The 25,453-nt window shown below is 36.8% G+C and overlaps 2 protein-coding genes across 4 annotated transcripts; both read right to left on the bottom strand.

Annotated features, from left to right (window-relative positions):
- Nucleotides 1–583: 583 nt before the first annotated feature.
- Nucleotides 584–11,942, bottom strand: LOC141701125 (acyl-CoA hydrolase 2-like). Of its 3 annotated transcripts, none has more exons than XM_074504765.1 (17): nucleotides 11,810–11,942; nucleotides 11,625–11,717; nucleotides 10,255–10,322; nucleotides 10,099–10,177; nucleotides 9,460–9,506; nucleotides 9,248–9,373; nucleotides 8,587–8,664; nucleotides 7,871–7,958; nucleotides 6,676–6,788; nucleotides 4,224–4,286; nucleotides 4,065–4,120; nucleotides 2,619–2,723; nucleotides 2,428–2,484; nucleotides 1,571–1,672; nucleotides 1,339–1,387; nucleotides 1,155–1,223; nucleotides 584–1,053 (listed from the first exon to the last, which is right to left on the bottom strand). In XM_074504765.1, the coding sequence occupies exons 1-17, from the start codon at nucleotides 11,823–11,825 to the stop codon at nucleotides 976–978; spliced, it is 1,287 nt and encodes a 428-aa protein (XP_074360866.1). In that variant the 5' UTR covers nucleotides 11,826–11,942; the 3' UTR covers nucleotides 584–975. The 3 variants fall into 3 exon arrangements, with proteins under 3 accessions (XP_074360866.1, XP_074360867.1, XP_074360868.1); XM_074504766.1 differs by having other exon boundaries at nucleotides 9,293–9,373; XM_074504767.1 differs by lacking the exons at nucleotides 11,625–11,717; nucleotides 11,810–11,942 and having other exon boundaries at nucleotides 9,460–9,516; nucleotides 10,255–10,327.
- An 829-nt stretch (nucleotides 11,943–12,771) lies between these two features.
- On the bottom strand, nucleotides 12,772–17,034 carry LOC141701126 (uncharacterized). Its single transcript, XM_074504768.1, has 3 exons — nucleotides 16,705–17,034; nucleotides 16,347–16,623; nucleotides 12,772–12,827 (listed from the first exon to the last, which is right to left on the bottom strand). Exons 1-3 carry the CDS (start codon nucleotides 17,032–17,034, stop codon nucleotides 12,772–12,774), a joined length of 663 nt encoding a protein of 220 aa, XP_074360869.1.
- Between the last annotated feature and the right edge of the window lie 8,419 nt (nucleotides 17,035–25,453).

Genomic DNA, 25,453 nt, shown 5'->3' with positions numbered 1-25,453 from the left:
AACAAATTACAAAATATATATATATAACAAAATCATTATAATATATTATTAAACCCGAATTATTTCACTTAATTATTGTTAATTATATTTATTTTGATATTACTTCTTTAGCTAAATCAGTTGCAGCTCTTTCTAAAGTCTGACTTTGTTTCTTCCAAAAAATTACTCGACACGTACTTTAATACTCCTATTACATATAGTTGCATAATTTTTTTTTCTAAATAATAATATAATGTTGAATTTTTTATAAAAAAAATACAAAAAAAAATTGAAAAATGAATTCCGGAATTATACTTTATAATTAGCTTAAAATATGTGTAAAAAATGTAAAGAAATGAAGCCGACCGACATAGTACACAGCAAATTCAGCAAAAATATTGCACTTAGGTTGCAGATGCAATTATTGTATCAACTATCAAATCTGTTTTGGTGGCAAGGGCTACTTGACGAACCCAAATGGTACTCGCTTAATGGTTATATATTTGAAAGAGGTCCATTTGAAAGGGGTGAAAGAACCGTCTTTTTAAATGAGCCAAGTAAACAGTATTTTTTTGTTAATGGGCAAGATAAAAATGCAACAGTAGATCAGACCAGTAATAAGAACTCAATTTTACAACCTCGGCAACTCAAGTACCTTGAGTCCCCAGGAGGTTGGGAACGCTGAATTAAGAATGTGCGTACAAAAGGCAATCAAATGCTCTCTCAAGTCTCAATAATGTGCATTAGACTGAAGCAATGCTAAAGCTGAGTATTGTAATTCAGAAGAGCCGACATAGACATCTATGATCTAATCATCCAATTGCAGTTCTTGGCATGCAAATCGGCTCAAGGTGTGAAATTTATTGTGTTCTATTACTACTAACTCTTCCAATTTGGGTTTTAAAGAATAAAAATACTTGAATTATATGTATCTCTTTAAGTAAAAGCTAGAACCCCGTGGCATATGGCTTCAATCATATACCTACGTGCATGACTTCACAGCTTCGATACAATTGCATCTTCTGGGGTCCTTGTTTTTCTTATTACCCCCTCTTGTGTTACCGTTACCACCAGCTAGGGATCAACATGCACACGCTCAGATGTATTTACTCAAAAATAATAATAGCACTATCAAAGAAAAGAGCGGGACAAACATTTATCTTAAACTTGTATACCTCTCCTCTCCTGTTGAACATCTGTCCTAAAACAAAGCCACGTGCATTGTATGCCGCAGGACTTTCTATCTGTTATGCAAATGACGTTTTTTCATATCAGCACGAAAATCGGTAAAGAAAGTATGAGTGCAAAAGAATAATTTTTTAAAAAATTATCATATAATTAAATAACTCTAGTCCTTACCACAAAGAGTGTCCAATCATCAGCTTTGAAAGGCCTGTGAAACCACATTCTGCACAAAAATATGTTGATTAAGCTTCAACTCCAAACTTAGAATAGTTAAATTGAAGTTGTCACTGAACCTCAGACTGTATTATACTTGTCAGAAATATTCCAGAGTGAAAACATCAGTGTGCATAAGTAAGAGATCAAAGATTTGTCACTCATAATTCTGTTGAAGAACTACTGCACTTACGCATGATCCAAACTAACAGATGATGTTTTCAAACCCTTTGTTCGATGAGGATTTAAACTTACTCCGAGAAACACCAGATCCGAAGTAAATGCTGCTATACATCTGCAGTCATATTACATATTTGTTAGTCTAGAAAAACATAATTCAAATTAAAGTTAGGTTACCTCTTGGCTTATAACCAAGGTATGCAAAGCTCGGGCCTCAGGTGAGGTATTTAAATTCCTGCAATTGACCGTTTCTATACACACAAGGTATTTATAATTTTAAAAAATTATGCTTCTTGATAAATGGCCCTGTATGATATAACTAAGATCTCTAAATACAGAGAAGGCGGGAAACACAATCCTTGAATAAATTAAATTTCCTGGCTAAATTGGTCTATTAATTTTGGATCAACTGCTTTTGATCACAGCACTGGTGTTCTTGACAGCAGTATAGCTTTATACTCTATAAGATAATTTTAGTTGAGTGTATATATTCTTCTTACAAGATATATACTTTCCCAGGAACACTTATGAAGTTCTACATGGGAACAAGTTACTAAGAGGAAAGTTAGGATTTGTGTTGGTGGTCCAATACTGTCATTGAACATGACTACTACTGAACGAATGTGTGTGTGTGTCTTTGATACATAATAACAGAAGTAACCAGGGGACCGTTATGGAGTATGAATTTTGACTCCCCCTGGACCAAATTCCAGGCTCCTCCACTGTCTAGGACCAAGTAGATAGGTGGCGTATTCTGGCCGTCCATTAATCTTATACAATTCTCTCTCTCATACTTCCCATCAGTCCATCACCATTTGCAAGATTTATCAACCAGATACGAAATCTTATAAAATAAAAATCGATTCTTACCTGTGCAGAGCTTGGTCGTCTGATACTTTTCCCTTCGCTCTAAACCAATACCTCTGGCTGCAATATAATATAAGGAGTGGTAGTGGCCCAGTGCATCTTTTTACAACTAAATACAGAGTAGCATAAAAATATTCTTACAAAATCTTGTTGCAAAAAGAGATGTCACTAAACAAGGGGAAAGGCAGCAATACCTTGGAGGAGACTTAGTCTGATTCGTGGAAGTGCTAGGTTCACAGAACCTTATGTCTATCGGATATGGAACAAACTTCCTACTGGCAATTTTATTTCGGTATGTCCTGTTACAACTGACTGTTAGGACTCAGCCATATTACCATAAACTTTAAGGTGGAAAATACTTTGCATTATAAAAACAGTTCATGTTTGAGTAAATATTTTAAACATGCACAGATTAAGGGATAGATGGATTACATGTTCATAAAACAAAACTATCACAATGCTTCCCCAATTCCACGTCGAAACTATGGTTCCTACTGATTAAAATATATATTATATTTTTCATTTATAAATGATATATACATAATTTACTAGAATAAAGTTATATATATACTATTTTGGAATTAAAGTTGAAAAAGTTTATGCCATTTCTCTACAGACTACAAGCACGCCAGAAATTCAGAAATAGATTTCAATCTCTAACCTAAACTCACAATAGATACAAAATTTTACTTGCAGAAACAGATAGATGATTATAGAAATGTGATAAATTATATCTGGATGTCGAGACAGAAGGTCACTACTCACTAAACTATAGACTTGTATCTCACGTACCAAGAATAAGCATTAGTATTGCGACTAGCTAGATGATCTCCAATTAATAGTGTATTTAAATAATGCCCGATTGCAGTTATAGGCTGGAGTGAGTAAAAATTGATTTTAGCCTAAGATCTCAAGCACCAGGGCCCTAGGCACAGTACAGACTATAGATCGATTTTGTTCCTCGTGGCTACTTCACAAGTTAAGCCCATCTATTTAAGTCAAAGTAGATCGCACGTATTTATTGGTGTTCCTTATTCTTGTGACTTTGGCATCCAACACTGACGTTTCTTTGCTTGTTGCCTCCTTAAAGCTATGTTACTCGGACTCTTCATTTTACCCTCGAGTACCCGTTTCGGACACTCGACACTTGGATATGGACACTCGGACTCGGACACTTATTTTAAGCCAAAACATGCATATTTTTCAAAATGTTTGCGAGTCCGATACTTGGACACGTGTCCATGTCGGACACTTCTAGCCGAGTCCGAGTAACATAGCCTTAAAGTTGAAGTTGTTAACATTATATATCTTTTTTTTTGTTAATGTTTTTATTCCTTGTGCTGGTGATATATTACTGTAACAGTATCATCTCCACTAGTGTATCCATATCTTATAAATCTGGTATTAATGCTCAGATTGGATCCATGACAACCATAGTCCATACATTACATACAATGTTCATTCCAACAAAGGTTTGAGATTTCTTTTTCTTATTATTCACACTGACACTGCTGCAAACGCAACCTTGGAGCTACCAACTCATACAACTTCATATAGGAGGGAGAGGAAGTGATGCCGAAATAAGTTATTACGCAAATTACAGGGTTTATTAATATATATTATGGGACTAAGATCTTCACCTGGAAAGACGAGGATCTGTTAGTCGTCTCTCCCGCAACTCTTCCATTGAAAAAAGCTGCACGGTTCTATAGTCAGAAATCACCAATCCAATAAAACAGTTATCTAAGCATAGCCCATATTTAGTTGAACAATATAAACACAAGCATGTTTTTTCTCACCGTGTCTGGATCAGGCACAGAAGGCATCACTGCGAACTGGTGATCAAACCCTTCCTCTTCTTTCTGTCAAATTGGTAGATGTTATTTGACTCATACGTGACATTTATAATGCAACATAAACCTAAGATCTAAATAACCTAAAATATAAGGTAACTTGTATGTACAAAAATTAACAAGGAAGATGAGTTGGCAATCAAGACCAGTACACACCAAAATTAATTTAAGGAATTGAAGTTAGGGCTGTCAAACGGATAATTCTATCTGAATCCGAATTCGGAAAACGTATCCGTATCCGTATCCGGGAATTTTTGAAGGATAATATTCCCATCCGGATTCGACGGATACTATCCGGATACGGATAATATCCGGATCCAAATCTGATTTTCAAATAAGACTTTTTTTTATATTAAAAATTCAAAAAAATTGCAAAACAAAGTAAAAAAATAAAAATTATATTTTATAAATTGAGTTAAGAATTTAAGTGATTTAAGCCTATTTTATTTTTTTCAAAATTTAATTTTTATATATCTTTTTAATATAATTTTGTTATCTTTAAGATATTAAACTCAAATGATATTTTTATATGTCTCTAGTATTTTTACAATTATATAAAATTTGTATAAATATATTATTCAATATATATATGTATAATTATATACACATACAAACACTATAAATTTAATAAAATATAATTTAAATTATATATATAATATTTAAATATTATGTATATTTAATTTCCGATTCGGAAATTTTCGGATACGAATATTACTATATCCGTATCCGTATCTGCAATTGTCGGATTCAGATACGGATAATATCCGTTTTGTCTCGAATACGGATAATATCCACTTTATTTAGGATACGAATGCAGATATTTTGGACGGATATCGAATTTTTCGAATTTTTTTTTGACAACCCTAGTTGAAGTAAGCTCATTTGACCAAGCTTCATAGCAAATGTTTGTTTCTTTATTGTTTCTATTTTCGAGCTGAAAATCAATATTTGTAAACATTACAACATATCTGTTATAATTATTTCCTTACAAGTTATCCGTTTCAATGTATTAATTACAAGCAGTTATCTGTTTGGAAAGGGAGGTTATAAGTTATGAACATGGGGAAGAAACGTCTAAGGATGGTAATTTGGTTTATGGGTACATTAGAACAGCACAAAGGATATGCGTTTGTGTCTCAATGTGGAAGATAAGTAAGGGATGTTAGAAAGTTTGACTTTTTCCACTTTTTAATGAAAAAAAAAGTGAACTGAAAACATGGAAGAACCGCTTACAACAAAAGGCACTAAAGGGTATAAGAAAAAACAGGTGGTGGCTTAGATATCTTTAAAGTTCACGTCCAACCAAGTTCAGGAGAGGTACATACATTTTACACCAAAGCTAAAAATTAAGCAATTGTGTGTAAAGACAAACAGGATATAGACCGACTTTTAGCAGATAAGATGTCTTCATTATTTTATACTTTATAGAAAGCTAGGCTAACCGTGCACTTAATCAGTTGGGTTTTTTTTTTCCAGAAAACTGCTGATAAATAGCTATCATTACAAGAAGGGAATTGATATAGAGGACAAACAATCTGATCTACACCTTATCAACCTTGACAGAATAGTAACACACAAAATTTTAAATGGCTACAGAAAACACAAGATAGCTTCGCTGCAATTAGCAGTTAAAGCTTCCTTAATAATTCTTGTATACTAGTGTATAATTTTGTATCTGATGAGTAGTTTTTGTATTTTGTTTCAATATTATGTGATCAATATTTCAATTGGAGCAAACTTTAAAGACATAAAGTGGCATCAACAGAACACAAATTAGTAAATATCACAAATCCTAATCTTCGCATATCTTCAATAGACTGAACATACTCATCCACTGAGACCAAAAAACTGAAACATGCATTAAATTCTTTTTGATAAAGGAGAGTTGTTACTTCAATCAAACAAACTTCACCAGACACTGACAGAACCAAAAGATGTTTAGAAAGTCATTTACGAATTGATTAATTTGGAACCAATAACAACTATAATAAGATATTTGAGTGGTTCAGGTTCTAAATTGTTTGAGTAAGCATATAGGCAAACAGTGATGGCCCGAGTCCTGGGTTCGTTACTTGGCAACTCCTCCACTGTAGTGAGACATTAAATTTGCTTTAAGAATTTTTTATGACAATCAACCTGCCTAACCAGTTCTTCAATACTAAGGGCACCTATCTAGTGCTTCTATTCTTACTAAAAATGAGTCCATGTGTGTGTCTGAGTGTAAAGTTTTGGCATCTGTTTCCTGTTTCCAAAATTCTCTAGGTAGAAAATCTATAATACATTCACTCACATATTGGCTCTTAAGAAATAAATAACACAATTTTTTAAATGCAAATACCATATGGATATCTGTACAGTTATTTTTACGTTTGTCAACTATTGGAGACAGTTTAAATACCTGAAATGACGCAAGTAACGAGAACACAACATTTCCCTTTTGAATTGCATCTACCCTTCGGGTAGCAAAACTTTTTCCATCACGTACACGATCAACATGATAAATGATTGGAACTGACAATTTGGTATATTATAATCATTAGGAATCTTTATGCTAAAAGGTAACGTGCATCAATTAAATAACAATCGGGGTGCAGGGATTCAAGAACATTGACATCTCAGTTCTACGAGGCAAATTAAAGTTGCATCAAAACAAATATGACAGGATGTTTCAGTGCCGTGAGATAACTATTTTTACAGATAAACATATATGACAACTAAAATAAACTGTGCTTTTCTTATCAAAATCTAAAATTATGAACTAGTACTTTAATAAAATAATTTGCATACAATGCTATCTCCACCAGAGCTATATAACTAAACAGAATATGTACTATCATAAATTTTAAAAACAAAAATAACTTTATCAATGTAAGTTTCAAACAATTCAATTCATCGTCCCAAAAAAAGTGATTAATCACACCTAAGCTTAGTAACTTAATTAGCACCAAGGACAGACCGATAGACCTAGTAAACTGCATGCCTGGAACTGGAAGCACCGGGCAGTCATGGCTCCATACACTCACAAAAATTGGTTCATAGAGTAAATAATGGAGATACTGACCAGCTTACACAGTAACTAGTGTTTGCACTCCTGCTTGGCGCTCACACACTAGGACACTAAAATAAGAACTTGCAAATATGTGTTATGCTACGTCATGTGGTTGCAGTATTACTCTATAAAAATTCAAGTACCCCTCTAAAGGAAGTCTTATCTGAGCACCTGAAAATTGAAACAAGTTTAAATCCCTAATCTACTACCTCTTCCTTTCCATGAATAAACTAAGGCAGACTGCAAAAGAATCTCTTGGTTGGAAATAATGTTCTACTTAGTATTTTGATGACGGGGAAAGTAGTGAAACACTTAAAACATGAGAGATGTCTTCAGTTAACTCATAACTCAGCTCATTCTGAATCCAAACGAGGCTTAGAGAAGTTGTCGGAGAAACTATAAGAAACCAGTCTTGTCTTGTCATTATAAAAATTTTATAAAATTAATAGCAATAACTAAGATAACAAAGTCTAAAATTAAAATACATTATAAGAGATATATAATTGAAAAAAATTTGTTCAATTCACTTGAGCAGATGTCTTACTATCATAATCCCCAACAAGCAGAAAGTAAGCATGCAGACTATGAACAATCTTAAGGCAATCAACAGTTTTAGATGCTGCAGCCAGTGCCTGCCAAGAAAAGACACAATTACAATATGCATTCGAAGAACTTAATAAAATTCTATAATTTGTGATGAACACAACTATGGCTACAGATATATATATAATTAGAATAAGTACAACCTATCTCGACCCTGCAAGTGATAATATCATCAGTGGTAAAAGGACACTTATAAATTGTTTATATAGAAGTAGAAGTCAACTCAAACATCAAACTTATAGAATTATCTTAATTGAACATATGAGATGCTTTGTCAGCCAGAAATAAGTCAAAAGTAAGTACTGGCTCAGATAATTGCTAATGCATCAACTTCTGTACAGGAAGATGAAAGGAAAGAAAAATCTTCAGGAAATTATCAGCAAGTTTACCATCACAGTCTGATAATGGACATTGAACTATAACCAAGTAAACATTATTAATAAATTAGTTTACTTTCTGCAAGTGTTGGAGAAAATTTATTCTTGTAGATTAGCAATGACTTTAAAGCACCTCAATTCTTGCCACGTTTCTAATTCTATAGGAATTTGATTGGCATCTATATAAAGATTCACTTACGTTTGAATCAGAACTTGTACGTATTTCATATTTTTCCCCTTTAATTTACCAACAGGAATATATAACTGAGCCCAATCATACCTGTCCAATGAACTGTCCGCCAAAAACTTTTCCGAACTTTGGAGCATCTGGCAAAGTTATACCCTGAAAGATGTTTACCTTAAACAGAAACATAAGATATTAGCCAAATCCAATGTGCGGAATTATGAAATGTTTTGGAAAGATATCAAATGAGTGTTTCTTCAAGTTTCAGCAAGAAGGCTGAAAATATAAAATAGGAAAATGACAAAGAAAATCTCACAGAACTACAAGCCCTTTCCACTGAAACAACTCAATAGGTCCATAATTCAGTTTGATCAAAAACAGGAATTATAGATAAAGTATCAGAATGCATCAACTTATCATTACAAAGTACTATTATTAAACAATTACAATTGACCTGGAAAAAACATTGCTACATCTAAAATCTATTAATCTTAGGATTATTAAGTAAGATTATTAACTATAACTAAAAATGATAGATGGAGAATGCATATGACAAGTACGTTAAAATCCTCGATTTAACATCCAGTTTGCTTTAGAAAATATAGATCAGTGGAAGCATGCACTAAGAACTGTCACTGTCACCGTATCAAACAAAAATGTAACACCATAAAAACATTTTCTGTAAAGAGATTATAATGGGAAATATATATTATTTGATAAAAGACAAATTACCAAACAAGAACATGCAAAAACATACTTCAATAGGTTTCAAGTGAAGTATTTGCTCAACTAGTGAACATGCCTCAGACGAGTAATCAGCATTCCAGATAGAATTTGGCTGCAGCAGTTTAGAATGCTCATGAGGCAGCACCAAGCAAATTAGCTGTCACCACAGGCAAAGTACTAGAAGCTTGTTAAAACTTCCTTAAAGGCATAGGCTACGAGCAAAATTATGTGACTCTTAGGTACCTTAGTCAATGCAACTACATCTGCATGCTGCACAGATGCTTCCACGCCTGAAAAAAACTGTATGATATTCTTTGATTTTGATTTCTTAACAATATAAAAGATTATTGCTTAAATATGGTATGAAGATCATTAAACAGCTCTAATGGACGCAGCAATATGGAATCACTCTTTTGAAAGTTTTACATCCACTAATTGCAATTTGGATTTTTGGCCTATATCTTTTAAGGATTAAAAAAAATACTAGACTTATGACGATTGTGCACCAGAAGACATAACTGTAGGACAGAAAACAACATATTTTCCTGTAAGACACAATATGTACGCCATCATTTATGTTGCCAGCATTATTCTCCTTTTTGTCTCAAAGACTGCAACTAGTTGACAAGTTCAGTGGCAGCTACAGAAACTTTAAAAATATTAAGTGAATCATAAGGTCCAGGCCTTTCAGCTAATATGCACAAGCTTTACTACTCAAATTCACATCAGAAAGAGAATTTCAACAGTATTTAAGGATTTGCAGATTTATTTTCTACATTAATATTTATTCAAAAAGAAAATGCATATAAGAAACACAGCCAAAAGACATTGATTAGCTATATATTATGTGACTAAATATATACTTAAATCAGCTGTGCGCACCTTGACCAAAATAATCATATTTTTTCAACTGGAACTCTGGACGACTTTCATCCTCGTCATGGACTGAGGAAACTTCTGCCTATACAATAATATTATTATATGTAAGTGAGGTCAGACTAGAAATCTATTAAATGCTAAAAATCAGAGGTAACTTACTTCCCCTTCCCATATGAAGTAGGTTCCATCCACAGAATCTCCTTCTCGGACAATGTAGTCTCCACGATCTTCAAATAGCAGATACCAAATCACAACAAACCAGCAATCTGATTATTAGTGTTAATAAAACAAGATACATGTAACAGAAAACACTTGAGCTATTTAACATCTGAGGGTTCGCAATTTACAGCGCACGCACAAAATTAACCAGTTTCGAAAGTTCAAGCAACTAGATTATAGGCAAAGCATATAATAAAGATAATTAGTAGGTATCATGTACCAAATAATTACTCACAGCTTTATGTACAAATAGAGATCAGGCAATTAAAAAATATACTGACAGCTTCGATCCTAGATGGTGTACCTGAATATTATTTTATGACTTCACATTGTGCTTGGAGTTGTGCATATGATAGTATTGACCAGAAAAGGACTTCAACTTTCAATTTATTCCGAAAGGATTTAGTGCACAGTACTTCAGAACAAGCAAATAAGGACACAAAGATTGGGTGTCATAAACTTTCTATCAAAATGCTGCAGCTTTGTTCGGACAGCTGACAAACACTTCACACGAATTTGTTCGGACAGCTGACAAACACTTCACACGAATTTCAGCATGAACGCTAGGTAAATCAGCATAAGCAATTCTGTCTAAATTACTATGAGGTATACGATTTCTATATAGAATTAGAGTTATCTTGAATATGCATTCTCTCTATTACAAAGAGACATTAACATTTCATTTTCAATTAATGTAAACCTCCAGCTTATCTGTGGATTCAAGAATATTCGAACTCCTCTTTGTAAGAGCATACGCACCCGTTACGAGCATCCATTCATCAATTCATCAATTGAATCAACGGAGTTGGTTACTATTCACTTAAAATCGACTTTTTCTCAATTTTTATACAGCCATGCAGCTCCATCAATTCATCAATTACTATTCATAAAATAAATAATTATATAATTTAACTATCATACTTAATAATATAAATTAATATTATATATATTTAGCTTCACTCAATTATTTAATGATTATCCGGCTACACCAACATTTCAAGCATTCCTACTTTCATCAACATCATAAACCAGATTAACCGCAATCTAACGCCAATATTCATCCAAACACTTTCATTCTTATTCTCGATATCTCCAACACCTACTCCTTCCCCGAAACATATTACAACAAACACTAATACGTAAACCGAGTCGAAAATACTTCTAATTAACATAAAAAACAAAATGAGACAGCTCAGCTTAACAGTCGTAACACAAAAAAAGGATCAAACACACAAACAAAACTAATTTTCGAGAAAACTCCGAAAAAACGAAAACAGAAACAGAAAATACAGGCTAGAAAATAATAGTACCGAAATTCATAACGGAAACGAGTTGAGAGATTTTGTGAAGAGAGGAGCGAGGAAGTCGTTGAAGCAGAGGCACGCATCCCAAGAATTCAGTTACTGCTTAAACATATATACACACAATTAATTAAAAAAATTGTAGTATAGGAGTGATTGAAACAATAGATATAAATAGGGTTTGTGAAATTTACCTGATTCAGTGTCCATGGAATACAGAGAGAAATGAGAGATTTTTCTTTCTAATTTTGGGCGAGGGGAGAAATTAAAGAGCGGGACAACCAACAAACGGCATACCACTGACGGCCGTTTGCCCCCAAATGTCACTTTTTTATTTAAATGGCCCTCATTGTCACTTTCTCAATAATTGGTCCCAAATATCACTCCAAAACAGAGTTTCGGGTGGAGTTTTTGTTATTAATGAAAAACGCGATTTCGTGTTCTGTTTTGATTTTTTTTTTGATTTTTTTTGTAAAAAAAAAAAAATTGAAAACGCAACTTCAATTCGTGTTTATGGGGTAAAACGCAATCTCAGGATGAGTTTCTCATATTAACTCATTTTGGATCTGTGTTTTGATTTATTTATTTTTTTTGCATCATGAGAAAAACTCGGTTTGAAACTGCGTTTTTACGAAAAACTCATTTTGAAACGCCGTTTTTATATCCATAAACTCAAGAAGAGACTGCGTTTTTTACCGAAAAAAATTCTGAAATTGCGTTTTCAGCAAAAACTCAGTTTGAAACCACGTTTTTGAAGAAAAACACGAAACGAAACTGCGTTTTCCTTTTATTTGAAAAAAAATTGTTATGGAAAAACTCAACACGAGACTGCGTTTTTCGTCTATTTTTAAAACTTTCACCCGAAACGTCGTTTTCAAGTGACAGTTGGGGCCAAAAATTCAAAAAGTGACATTGAGGGCCTTTTGACTCCAGAAAGTGACATTTGGGGCCTTAATTCTGATTTTTTTAATTTACTTTCTGGAGTTCTTTATAGAGACTGTTACGGGGAGAGTCAACTATACTAATGGAGAAGCTATTGTTAGAATTGCATTATCGATCATTAGCCTGTTAAATGATTTCGGGAATCGGAACTAATTGATTAAGATATTGATTTATGATTTATTGATTTTTTTTTTCCGAACGAATCAAAGATTCATTAAAACAATATAATGCTCCCAAAACAAACCTCCAAACTGTCAACTGCAATTTGAACTGCAATTTGATTGTGAAACAAAAACAACTTAAACAAATAATTATTTTATTTTCAGATCACTTAATACATTGAATATGCAAATTTTTGAATCTAAAAATCATTACAATGACATCTCGAACAATTCAACATACACCACTTGTGAATATAGCAGCATCACAATTAACATTCAGATAAGAATCATATGTAGTCTAATGTTCAGAAATATGAACAATTTATTGTTGTGAAATGTGATCTCTTACAATAAACACCATCGTCCCAGGTTTGATGCGAATCTTACGGATCTGCCAAAATACCATAGAAATCCTTCTTAGAAAAATTACTAAATCTGTAACATGATACACAACAACATCAAAACGGAACATTAACATCCCAAAAAGGATGGACACGAATAACAATCTCGAGGTCCTGAGGTACCACAAGATGATGTTGAATCCTACGAAGTGTGCTTTCGGAGTAGGATCTGGAAAATTCTTGGGACTGATGGTCTCAAAGAGGGGAATTGAGGCTAACCCGGATAAGATAAAGGCAATCCTGGACATGGAACCACCAAAAACTGTTAAGGATGTTCAGAAGCTTACAGGAAGGGTTGCTGCGTTAGGACGATTCATCTCCAAGTCAGGAGACAAGTGCTTGTCATTTTTCAAGTCACTAAAGAACATCAAAGACTTCGTATGGAGTGAGGAAAATCAGAAGGCATTTGAAGAGTTAAAGAAGTATATGGGCCAGGCCCCGTTGTTGGCCAAGCCAGTTCTGAATGAAGTTTTATTCTTGTACTTGGCTGTTTCAGAGAGCGCCTTGAGCGCGGTGTTGGTTAAGGAGGAACTGAAAGTCCAGAAACCCGTATACTATGTCAGCAAAATTTTGCATGGTGCTGAGTTGAATTATTCAGCCATTGAGAAATTCGCTTTAGCCTTGGTAATGGCTTCAAGAAAGCTGCGTCCTTATTTTCAAGCTCACCAAATTGAAGTGCTAACAAATCAGCCACTGAGAAATATCATTCACAGTCCCAAGGCAAGTGGGAGACTGATTAAGTGGGCAATAGAGTTGGGAGAGTTCGATCTCAAGTATAAGCCACGTACGGCCATAAAAGCCCAGGCACTAGCTGACTTCGTGGTGGAATGTACCATACCCAACCAAGAAGTCGGGGGGCAGGAAGATACCATACCTCAAGACAAGAGAGTCGACAATGGGGACAGGGAGAAGAATGACAAGGAGAAAGAATATTGGGTTCTCTATTTTGATGGAGCATCAAAAACAAATTCCAGTGGAGCAGGGTTGGTTTTGCAAAGCCCTGATGGGTTCTTAATTGAGTATGCTATGAAGTTAGATTTTCCAACCACAAACAATGAGGCAGAGTATGAAGCCCTGATAGCTGGCCTTGGTCTAGCTGGGACACTTAGAGTCAAAAACTTAAAGGTCCGTGGAGACTCGAAGCTGATCAAATCCCAGGTAAAGGGAGAATTTGAGGCAAGGGATGATACGATGACTAAGTATGTCCGCCTAGTAAGGGCTGTGATGCCCCAATTTAATGAATGTCATGTTGAACACATTCCAAGGGAAGAAAATGTTAAGGCAGATGCGCTATCAAAGTTCGCTTCGTCTGAGATTGAAGAAAGTTCAGGAAGTGTACTTCCGTGTTTTGAAGACACGGAGCATAGATGTTAAGCTAGTGGCTCTCATAGGCTTGGGGACGTCATGGATTGATCCCATCAAGGCTCACATTCAGACCGGTTGGTTGCCAAGTGATGCAACTGAAGCACGGAAGTTAACTGTTCGGGCACTAAGATACTCTTTGATAGATGGGATTCTTTACAAAAGATCTTTCGTGGTTCCCTACTTGAGGTGTCTCAGGCCCGATGAGGCACGCTTGGCTCTTGAAGAAGTGCATGAAGGTATTTGTGGACAACACTTGGGGGGCAGGGCCTTGGCTCATAAGATAACTCGTTTAGGCTTCTATTGGCCAGAAATGATGGCTGATGCCAAAAATATGTAAAGAAGTGTGACCGCTGTCAGAAGCATGCACCAATTGTTAGACAACCCCCTGAGATGCTGACCTCTATCAACTCGCCTATTCCCTTTGCCATGTGGGGGATGGATATTCTAGGGCCTTTTCCTATGGCCACGGCACAAAGGAAATTTCTGATTGTAGCCATTGATTATTTCACCAAGTGGATCGAAGCCAAACCCTTGGCCAAAATCACTACTAAGCAGGTTGCACAATTCCTGTGGGAAAACATTATGTGCCGATATGGAATTCCCCGTATCCTTGTCACTGACAATGGAACACAATTCAACAATGAGGAATTCAAGAAGTATTGTGAAGAAAATGAAATTGAGTTATGATTCACCTCTGTGGCTCACCCGCAAGCCAATGGACAAGCAGAGGTAGCAAATCGGATAATCCTGGATGGACTAAAGAAGAGGATCGAGAAGTCAAGAAATAATTGGGTAGATGAGATACTTCCAATATTATGGGCCTACAGGACTACTTGTAGAGTCACGACAGATGCAACTCCTTTCATGTTGGCATATGGGGCTGAAGCAGTAGTTCCCGTGGAGATATCACATTCCTCTCCAAGGATTCAGGCTTTCGATGAGAAAGAAAATGAGGAAGGGCAGAGATTAGCCCTGGATTTAATTGATGAAGTGCGAGATAAAGCACATGCAAAGATAGTAGAATATCAGAAAAAAGCTTCATTCTACTACAACCTAAGGGTTAAAGAAAGGTTTTTTAAACAAGGTGATCTAATCTTGAGGAAGATAGAAGCATCTGGTGTAGGACAAAAAGGGAAGCTTGCCCCGAATTGGGAAGGGCCGTACAGAGTCAAGAGTGTTCAAGGTAGAGAAACCTACAAGCTAGAGACTATGGATGGTTTTGAAGTCCCGAGAACTTGGCATGCACAAAACCTGAAGGTTTACTATGTGTAGGGAAGCCGGATACGATTCTCACTCGTCAGGATGGCGAGTAGGTTGAAAAGCACCTTGAAGCTTTGCTTGCTTAGGATTTATATGTTCTAGTTTTATTACGAAGTTTATTAAGACTTGTGTAAGGGACGAATCCCAGACAATTTTATGAAATTCATGAGTTCTTCAAAGTATGTTTGTGGCCTAACAAATAAAAATCAAATGCATGGATGCAAGCATAAAAGGTGATAAATGAAATAGATCTGATAGATGTTACAAAAGTTCGATAAATAAAGTCTCGAAAATAAAAAAAACAAGCCACGCAGGGCTGAAAAAGCTCTAAGGAGCTGAAGTACCCTCGGCATCCATATCATCGTCCTCTCCACTCTCGCTGGATGTCTCTGTCGTCTCGGAGGAGGAGGAAGAGCTGTCGTCCTCAGCAGGTCTGGAAGAAGACTCGGGAGGAGGAAGGAGTGGATCCTGAGGAACATGGTCCGAGACAACTACTCGGGTACGAAACCTCTGTAGCAAAGCCTCGTCATCAGGGCAGATATAGTCCGCCGGGTTAATATCAGGACAAGCCTCGTTCACGGTCCCAAGGGCCGTGTCCCAACCAGTCCTAAAAAACCCAGGAAAGACTGAATCATCCCGAATCCTCATGGATTGGGCAAACTCCTCCGAGTCCAGATAGTTGTCTATAGCTTTATCCTTCTCCGCCCGAAGTACCACCAGCTCGGCGTTAGACTCTCCGAGTTCTTCCTCCTTGCGCTTGAGCTTCTTCTCCAGGGTAGCGTACTTCTTCTGTTGCCTCCTGAGGGCATTATCGGCCTTATCAGAAGCCCGCTTCCATGATTCGGCTTGCCTCACAGCGCCTTGAAAATAGGCGTTAGACTGAAACAAAGCAATTAACAAAGTATAAGGCAAGAAAATGCTACAAGAACGAAAAATAAGTTCAAAAAAGAGAAGGCATACCGAAGCCAGAGACTGAGCTCCCATGAGCTTGATCCTCTCAAGATCAGGGGTGGCCACCACATCAGTAAAATCCTTGGGGGTCACGCTATGGTAAGACCAATCCCAAGCATGTTTCGTGGAACCAACTACGGTGTCCCCTCGGCGGAATCCCCAGAGAGGCTGAAAGGCGCCTGTGGCAGCAGCAGTAGGGGCAGCAGCAGTGATAGGAGTACCATGGCCTCCAGCTCCTTCAGTTGAGGCCTCCCCTATAGGCTCTTTGTGCTTCTTCAAAAAGATAGGCTCCGTGGCCTTTCCCCGGGTGTCTAGGCCTGCGAGCCGAGCTTTCTTCATCCTAGCTGTTTCCTCAACCAAAGGAACATTGTCCTCGTTAATCTCCTTAGCAGCTGAAACAAAGCAAAGGACAAAATAAGTGAAGTTAATAATGCATGAAATGAAGTAAAATTGAGAAGGGAAGAAAAATACCCTGTTGAGAAACAGAGGATAGTCCCACATGAATCAGGGAAAACTCCTCTAAGAGAGTCCAGCTGGTGGTCGTGCCATCATCCTGAGTAAGCCCATTATAAATAATAGTTTCTTCAGGAGTTAAGTGAATGGATTTGAGGCTACCATCACTGACCTTCCCAAAGGAAGATCGAAAAAGTGTGCCCCAGTCACCATTCTCCCAACGTAACCCGACGAAACTATTCCTCCAATTTTGATTATTATCAGGAATAGAGGCACTGTTAAAGATATGTTTGCTTTTGGGCCTTTGCTTGACATAGACCCAGCCGCAGATACTGGAAGAACTATTGTAACACTGAAAGACTTTCCTAAAAACAGCTACAGAAAGAGGAAAGCCCTCCCTAAGACAGCAGACCATAAAACATAGAATGTTCCTCCAGGCGTTTGGAGGAAGCTGACACGGGTTGATTTGTAAATCAGCCAAAAGATGAGGAATAAAGGGGTGAAAAGGAAACCTAAGCCCAGCATTAAGGGCATCTGTGTAAATGAAAAGAGTATCGGGTCTCCAGTGGCAAGTACGATCACCACCAGAGACTGGAACTAATCTAAGAGGAGGAAGGACGTTATAACGAGCATTTAGTTTATTGAAGTCTATGTTGTGCCAAGTATTACAATGATTAAAAGAGTCGAGATGTGCAGTGGAGGGATATTCATCCCCCCTAGTGTTAATCATATCAATTAAAGACATATATGAAGAGCGGATCTCGATATCCTTACCTCGTTTTGAAGCCGAGGCTATCTTGGCCGCCCTCTCGGAACTCTTGTCAGCCATTTTAGTAAAGACTGGAAAAGACTTGGAAGGCTAAAGGAGGGGATTTGAGAGAGGAGGAATTTAGAAATTTCTAGGATGATTGAAGAAATGAGATGAGAAGGTGTGAGGATTCCACTCTCCCATCCCACTCTTATATAGTCACAAAGAAGGCTAGTTGGGCCTAGAAAAGCCAATTTGGGCCCAAGAAAAGAATGTTCTGGAAGGATCCAGAAACGAAATTTAAATTAAATAGATATTTACGGAAATTTCTGGAAGAATCCAAAGAGAGCCATAGAAGTTCTGGAAAGTCAGAAATTTGAGCCAAAACCCGGCTAAAAGCAATGGGCCTGAGTTTGAGCCCAAAATGTCAGCCCAAATTAAATTGAAAAGCCCAAAACTAGGGCCCAATTAAAAGGCCTGTGGAAAAGATGGTCAATAAGAAACGAGCCCAGAAAAGGGCCTATATAATTAAAAGTGGGAGGCCCAGGATAAGGCCCACTATATTTAAAAAAAAAAAAAAAGAAGGGGTTAAATCTGGCCCATGAAGCCAAAGCCCTGTTGAAAAAATAGGCCCAAAAATCAGCCCAACAAATCCAACCCAGGTTTAGGGCAGGGGTCATCCCAATAAAAGGTAAGCCCAGAAAAGGGCCTAATTAATTGGAGAATAAGAGCCCAAAAACAAAACCCAAATAAAGGCCCAGGAAAATAGGAATAAAAGGTTGATATCCTGACCCAATTCGATCAGGACTTGCATTACATTCCTAGTCGAATGAGTTGAGATTGAAATTCTGTCGATCAGGGCTGAAGAAAAGGTTTATTTCGATCAGGATTTGGACCTATTCGACCAGGAAGTGTACAGAAATCCAGATCGAAACTCTTGAGATCGAAATTGCTTCGATCAGGGCTTAGAAGGAGGGTTAATTCGGTCAGAAAACAAGAATCCTGACCGAAAGGGGAGAAAATCCTATTCGAATGAGTTGAGATTAAAATTCTGTCGATCAGGGCTGAAGAAAAGGTTTATTTCGATCAGGATTTGGACCTATTCGACCAGGAAGTGTACAGAAATCCAGATCGAAACTCTTGAGATCGAAATTGCTTCGATCAGGGCTTAGAAGGAGGGTTAATTCGGTCAGAAAACAAGAATCCTGACCGAAAGGGGAGAAAATCCTATTCGAAAAAAAAAAAGAAAAAAGAAAAAAAAGGGGGGGGGTGAAAATCCTGGCCGAAATTCGACCAGGACCTCTGCTCGAATATTCCTGCTCGAAAATCCTTCGACCAGGGCTGATAGAAGGTTAATTCGACCAGGATCCTGGTCGAATGGATTCCTGGTCGAAAATTGCAAAAAAAAAAAAAAAAATCCAGAAAATAAGGAAATTCCTTAAAATAATTTCTGAAAAATGTTAATATTTTCAGAAATAAGGAATAAATCCAGAAAATTAAAGGATAAATCCCAGAAATTAGGGAAAAAATCCAGAAATTAAGGATAAATCCCAAAAATTAGGGGAAAAATCCAGAAATTAAGGATAAATCCCAGAAAATTAGGGATAAATCCCAGAAATTAGGGAAAAAATCCAGAAATTAAGGATAAATCCCAAAAATTAGGGGAAAAATCCAGAAAATTAGGGAAAAATCCAGAAATTAAGGATAAATCCCAGAAAATTAGGGAAAAATCCCAGAAATTAAGGAAAAAATCCAGAAATTAAGGATAAATCCCAGAAAATTAGGGAAAAATCCAGAAATTAGGGGAAAAATCCCAGAAAATTAAGGGAAAAATCCAGAAATTAAGGATAAATCCCAGAAAATTAGGGAAAAATCCCAGAAAATTAGGAAAAATCCCAGAAAATTGGGGAAAAATTCCTGGAAATTAAGATAATTTCTGAATAAAAGGAAGATTCATTGTAAATGTGTAGGTCGCTCCACACTTTACGCAAAACGAAACCCTATAAGGGAACGAATAGATTTAACTTCCGCGAAACCTAATCAATGTTTCCCAAAAGTTGGGGGGCAAATGATAGGGATAATAAGTCCTGATTTTATAATTAATGGGCTGCTAGGCCCAATAATAAGATGTATAATATTCAGACCAGAAAGGTTAAGCCTGATGGACCAGATCAGGCCTGGTGGAATAAAAAAGGCCCAAAAGCCCTGATTATTAATTAATTTCGTAATTAATTAATAAGGGAAAAATCAGCTATTGAGAAGAGTCCCGATAAGGATATAAATCCTTATAGATTAGCCTCAAGGGGACCTAAAAGGATAAGGAATCAGCATCCTACTTCCTAGGACTCCTAAGTCTATCCTAATTCAGAGGCTTGTCCACCAAGTCTCCTACACCAAGTCCAATTCAAGGACTCCCAACATCTATATAAGGGGCCTCACCCCACAAATCAGAACTACGTTTTTGACTTGATCCTTGGTAATCAGCAAGGTACGTAGGCATCTTGTTAAGGCAGATTGAGTCACGAAACACAAGAGCAGTCAAATCGAGCCTCAAAGCTCACGTTCCTTAGTATTAAATACAGCAATTATATATATTAGTTTTTAATCCATAACAATGGCCCAGGCCCCGTTGTTGGCCAATCCAGCTCTGAATGAAGTTTTATACTTGTACTTGGCTATTTCAGAAAATGCCTTGAGCGCTGTATTGGTTAAGGAGGAAACTAAAATCCAGATATCCGTATACTATGTTAGCAAAATTCTACATGGAGCTGAGTTGAATTATTCAACTATTGAGAAGTTTGCTTTAGCCTTGGTAATGGCTTCAAGAATGTTGCGTCCTTACTTTCAGGCTCATCAAGTTGAGGTGCTAACAAATCAGCCCCTGAGAAATATTATTCATAGTCCCAAGGCTAGTGGGAGGCTGATCAAGTGGGCAATAGAGTTGGGAGAATTTGACATCAAGTATAAGCCGTGAACGGCAATAAAAGCCCAGACATTGGCTGACTTCGTGGTGGAATGTACCATACCCAACCAAGGAGTCAGGGGGCAGGAAGATACTATACCTCAAGACAAGGAAGTTCAAGACAAGGAAGTTGATAAGGGGGACAAAGAAAAGGGTGTTAAGGAGAAGGAATATTGGGTTCTCTATTTTGATGGAGCATCGAAAACAAATTCAAGTGGAGTAGGGTTAGTTTTGCAAAGCACCGATGAGTTCTTGATTGAATATGCCATGAAATTAGACTTTCCAACCACAAACAATGAGACAGAATATGAAGCTCTGATAGCTGGCCTCGGCCTAGCAGGGACACTAAGAGTCAAGAACTTGAAGCTCTGTGGAGACTCGAAGTTTGTCATATCCCAGATAAAGGGAGAGTTTGAGGCAAAGGATGATACGATGGCTAAGTGTGTCCGCCTAATAAGAGCTTTGATGACTCAATTTGATGAGTGCCATGTTGAGCACATCCCAAGGGAGGAAAATGTTAAGGCAGATGCATTGTCAAAGTTTGCTTCGTCTGAGATTAGGGAAAGTCCAGGAAGCGTATACTTCCGCATTTTGAAGACACGAAGTATTGATGTTAAGCTCGTAGCTCCTATAGGGCTGGGGACTTCATGGATAGATCCCATTAAGGCCCATATTCAAACTGGTTGGCTGCCAAATGACGCGACTGAAGCACGGAAGTTGGCTGTTCGAGCACTGAGATACTCCTTGATAGATGGGATTTTATATAAAAAATCTATATAGTTCCTTACTTAAGATGTCTCAGGCCCGATGAGGCACGCTTGGCTCTTGAAGAAGTACATGAAGGTATCTGTGGGCAACACTTGGGGGAGAGAGCACTGGCTCATAAGATAACCGTTTAGGCTTCTATTGGCCAGAGATGATGGTCGATGCCAAAGAGTATATGAAGAAGTGTGATCGCTGTTAGAAACATGCACCTGTCGTTCGACACCCCCCCCCCGAAAGTCATTTGGTCCCCTCTAGGCATAACAACACTCTTCCTTGGTACCTAGGAGGCACAACTTGCATGGACTTGAAGATTCTAAGTGCTGAACATGCACTCCGGGTGCCACACACTAAAGGAATGGTACAGGCGCAAGTGGACAACATGTGCAAGCTGTAAAATCAATTTACTTGGCCAATATTCAGCCACTTACATGTTTCCCTCTCTCCAAGCTATTAGACTATATAATCAAAAAGATGTAAATTGGAATTATATCTCTCCAACAGTGAAAAACGCGAAGCTCTTGCAAATTATTTTCAACACACAAAAACATTTATTTGACAAGGAGGGGTCATGCTCATTTGATTACTCACCATCAAATTCGTACACATTGTGACGCCCTCAATCTCGGGGTTAGGAAATGAGGACCCACACACCATTAAACTAATAATAACAACATATATAATAAAACCCGATTAAATAATAACAGGATCTAAACAGGATTAAGTTTGAGATAAGATTACAACTACCAACCAGAATAAATATATTACAACCCAAAATATTAATAAATTCAAATTTATTCAATTCCGACATGGAACCAACAGATAACCCATTGTATCTTATCCAACTAATACATTATGTTGTGAATATGTTGTGTACTTGATGATTTCATTAACAAAACACCTTAGTAGATTTTACTTAGTGAAAAATGTAGCACTCGACGGATAAGGAATATAGTCTCGACGGATGACTCAATATAGTCCCGACGGATGATGATCAATTATCCATCGAGTGAGTAGATTATGTAATAATGAGTCTGTAGCACATTTCTGCATACACCTTGTTTAGTTTCAGTAGTAGCACTCAAGTCATGTTGACTTTAATTAGATATGCAGAATAGGTTGATTAATTGTACATAGATGATGTCTTATAATTCTACATAAATGAAATGAAGTCAAGTGCCAAATAGCTACCCGACGGATAAACAACAATGCCACTCGACGGATGATCAACAAGGCAACCCGACGGATAATCAATTCAAACTTCAGTTGACAGTGACAACACAGTCACAGGCATTGAGTGTATGCAAAAGGAATGTGGAAGCCTATTCAACTGGGTTTTTAGAGAACAAAGAAGCATTGCCATTTCCATGGTATTATGAAGATATTTAAAGATGCTGGAATAGAGTAATGAAGAAGCATAGTATTAGACTTGATAGGTTTTGTTTTATTATCTTGTCTTATTACTTTGTAATCTTGGTCATATATAAACCAAGAAGTAGCAAATAGAACAACAAGAACACTAAACAAGAAATTCTGAGAGAAACATTTGTAAGCTGTATTTTTAGCATTTCTCTACAACTTAGTTGTTCATATTTGTAAGCAGCTGTGAGAAAATCTTGCTACACAGAGTTCTCTTGATATAATATATATCTCTGGTGGATACATTCAAATCCACCAGAAAGTTTTTAAAGACTTGTGTTTTTAATTACATGTGTTTTGATTCATTCCAAGTTATTATTCCGCACTTTGCAAATCAATTCACACAGATATATATTTTAAGTTAGAACACTTTTAAACCAAATTTTTTTTTCAAGAATTCCATTTAACCCCCCCTTCTGTAATTCTTGTTGCATTGTTAGGGACTAACAATTGGTATCAGAGCAAGCTCTTGATAAACAAAGCGTTCAAAGATCACAACAAACAGCAAGATGAACAAGAAGGATGTTGGAGTCAAGATTCTTTTTCTGGATAAAGATAATTACCATCATTGGAAGGTAAAAATGCATCTCCATTTACTTTTTCAAGATGAGGCCTATGTATATTGCATAGAGAGAGGCCCTCATGTACCAATGAGAGCTGCAACTGGAAATGAGCCATCAGTCCCCAAGCCAAGGCATGAATGGTTTGATCCTGATATTGAAAAAGTCAGGAAAGATAAGAAGGCCATGAATATCCCGTGCAATGGAAGTTGATGGTGACATGTTTGACAACATCATCAATTGCAAAACTGCCAAGGAAGTTTGGGATACTATACAGATTATATGTGATGGCACTGAGCAAGTAAGGGAAAATAAGATGCAGCTACTCATTCAATAATATGAGCATTTTCATAGTGAAGAAAGTGAGTCTCTCACTGACATCTTTAGTAGGTTTCAAAAACTATTAAATGCTCTGAAGTTGCATGGAAGGGTCTATCAGACAAAAGACTCCAATCTTAAATTCCTTAGATATCTTCCAAAGGAATGGAAACCTATGACAGTCTCATTGAGGAACTCTCAAGATTTCAAGGAGTTTACCTTGGAGAGACTGATGGCATCCTGAAAACTTATGAGTTTAAATAGAGCAAGATGAGAGGATGGAGAGAAGAAGAAGAAAGGAGGATCCATTGCACTAGTTGTTGAGTTAGTGAAAGAGAAGGAGATGAAGATGGAAGATGTTGAATCAACTTCAAAGGTCTGTGAAACAAGGGCAAAGGGCTGGTAGCAGAAAATGAAGATTCTTTGAGCCAAGATGACATGGAAGATATTGATGAGAATCTAGCATTTCTTTCCAGAAGATTTGCCAAGCTCAAGTTTAGGAAGAACTTTGGAGCAGCTAAGCCAAATAGAAACATGGTGGATAAATCAAAATTTAAATGTTTCAAATGTGGCTTGGCATGGCACTTTTCCAGTGAGTGTAGAAAGTCAGATTTCAGCAAGAAAAAGTTTGAGCCTGTGGATTATAAACAGAAATATTTTGAATTGCTCAAACAAAAGGAAAGGGCTTTCATTACACAAAAAAATGACTGGGCATCAGATGGTCAGGATGAGGATGAGGGTGTCAGCTATGTCAATCTAGCCCTAATGGCAAGTCTGATAAAACAGAGACAAGTTCTTCAAGTAATCAGGTAATCACCACTAACCTTGCACATTTATCTAAAGCTGAGTGTAATGATGCCATAAATGACATGTCTACAGAATTATATCATTTGCGTGTTACACTTAAGTCTCTTACTAGAAAATGCTAAAATCAAAGAAACAATGTGTTTTTAAGTGAGAGGAATAATGTGCTAGAGTCTCAGTTCATTGAATTTGAAAATTAAGAATTGAGTGTAAAATTGCTAAGGATGAATTAACTGAGTCCTTGAAGAAAGAAGATATCTTAAAGAAGCAGCTTGAACGAAACATGACGTGATTAAGGCATGGAAAACATCTAGAGATGTTTATGCTCAAATCACCAAAGTTCAAGGTATTGAGTCCTTTTGTGATACAGCCTGGAAGAAGAATAAGGAGAAGTTGGAATCCAATTTGGTTGAAGGATTGCTAACAGATGTAAAGTCGACGGATGATGAGGGTCATCCGTCGGATAACAAAAAAGGTTATCCGTCGAGTGATATAAATCCTCATCCGTCGACTGTGAGCAAGCCTATGAGTAAAGCCAAACTTGTCAAGTTAAATGAGAAATTGGATCAGTTTCCAAGAATTTTGTTCCAGGAGAATTCAGTCAAGTGAAGAAGGAGAAAAAGGCTAATATTGGTCATATGACTGTTAAACAATTGAGTGATAGACTGGAAAAGATTAAGATTAAAACAGAGGCTAAAAAGAAAAACAATAGAAATGGTAAAGTAGGAATTA

The sequence above is a fragment of the Apium graveolens genome, unplaced genomic scaffold, assembly GCF_009905375.1.
Source record: "Apium graveolens cultivar Ventura unplaced genomic scaffold, ASM990537v1 ctg3385, whole genome shotgun sequence".
Classification (NCBI taxonomy): Eukaryota; Viridiplantae; Streptophyta; class Magnoliopsida; order Apiales; family Apiaceae; genus Apium; species Apium graveolens.
The sequence above is the reverse complement of the archived record's forward strand: the minus strand, read 5'-3'. Positions and strand labels throughout refer to the sequence as shown.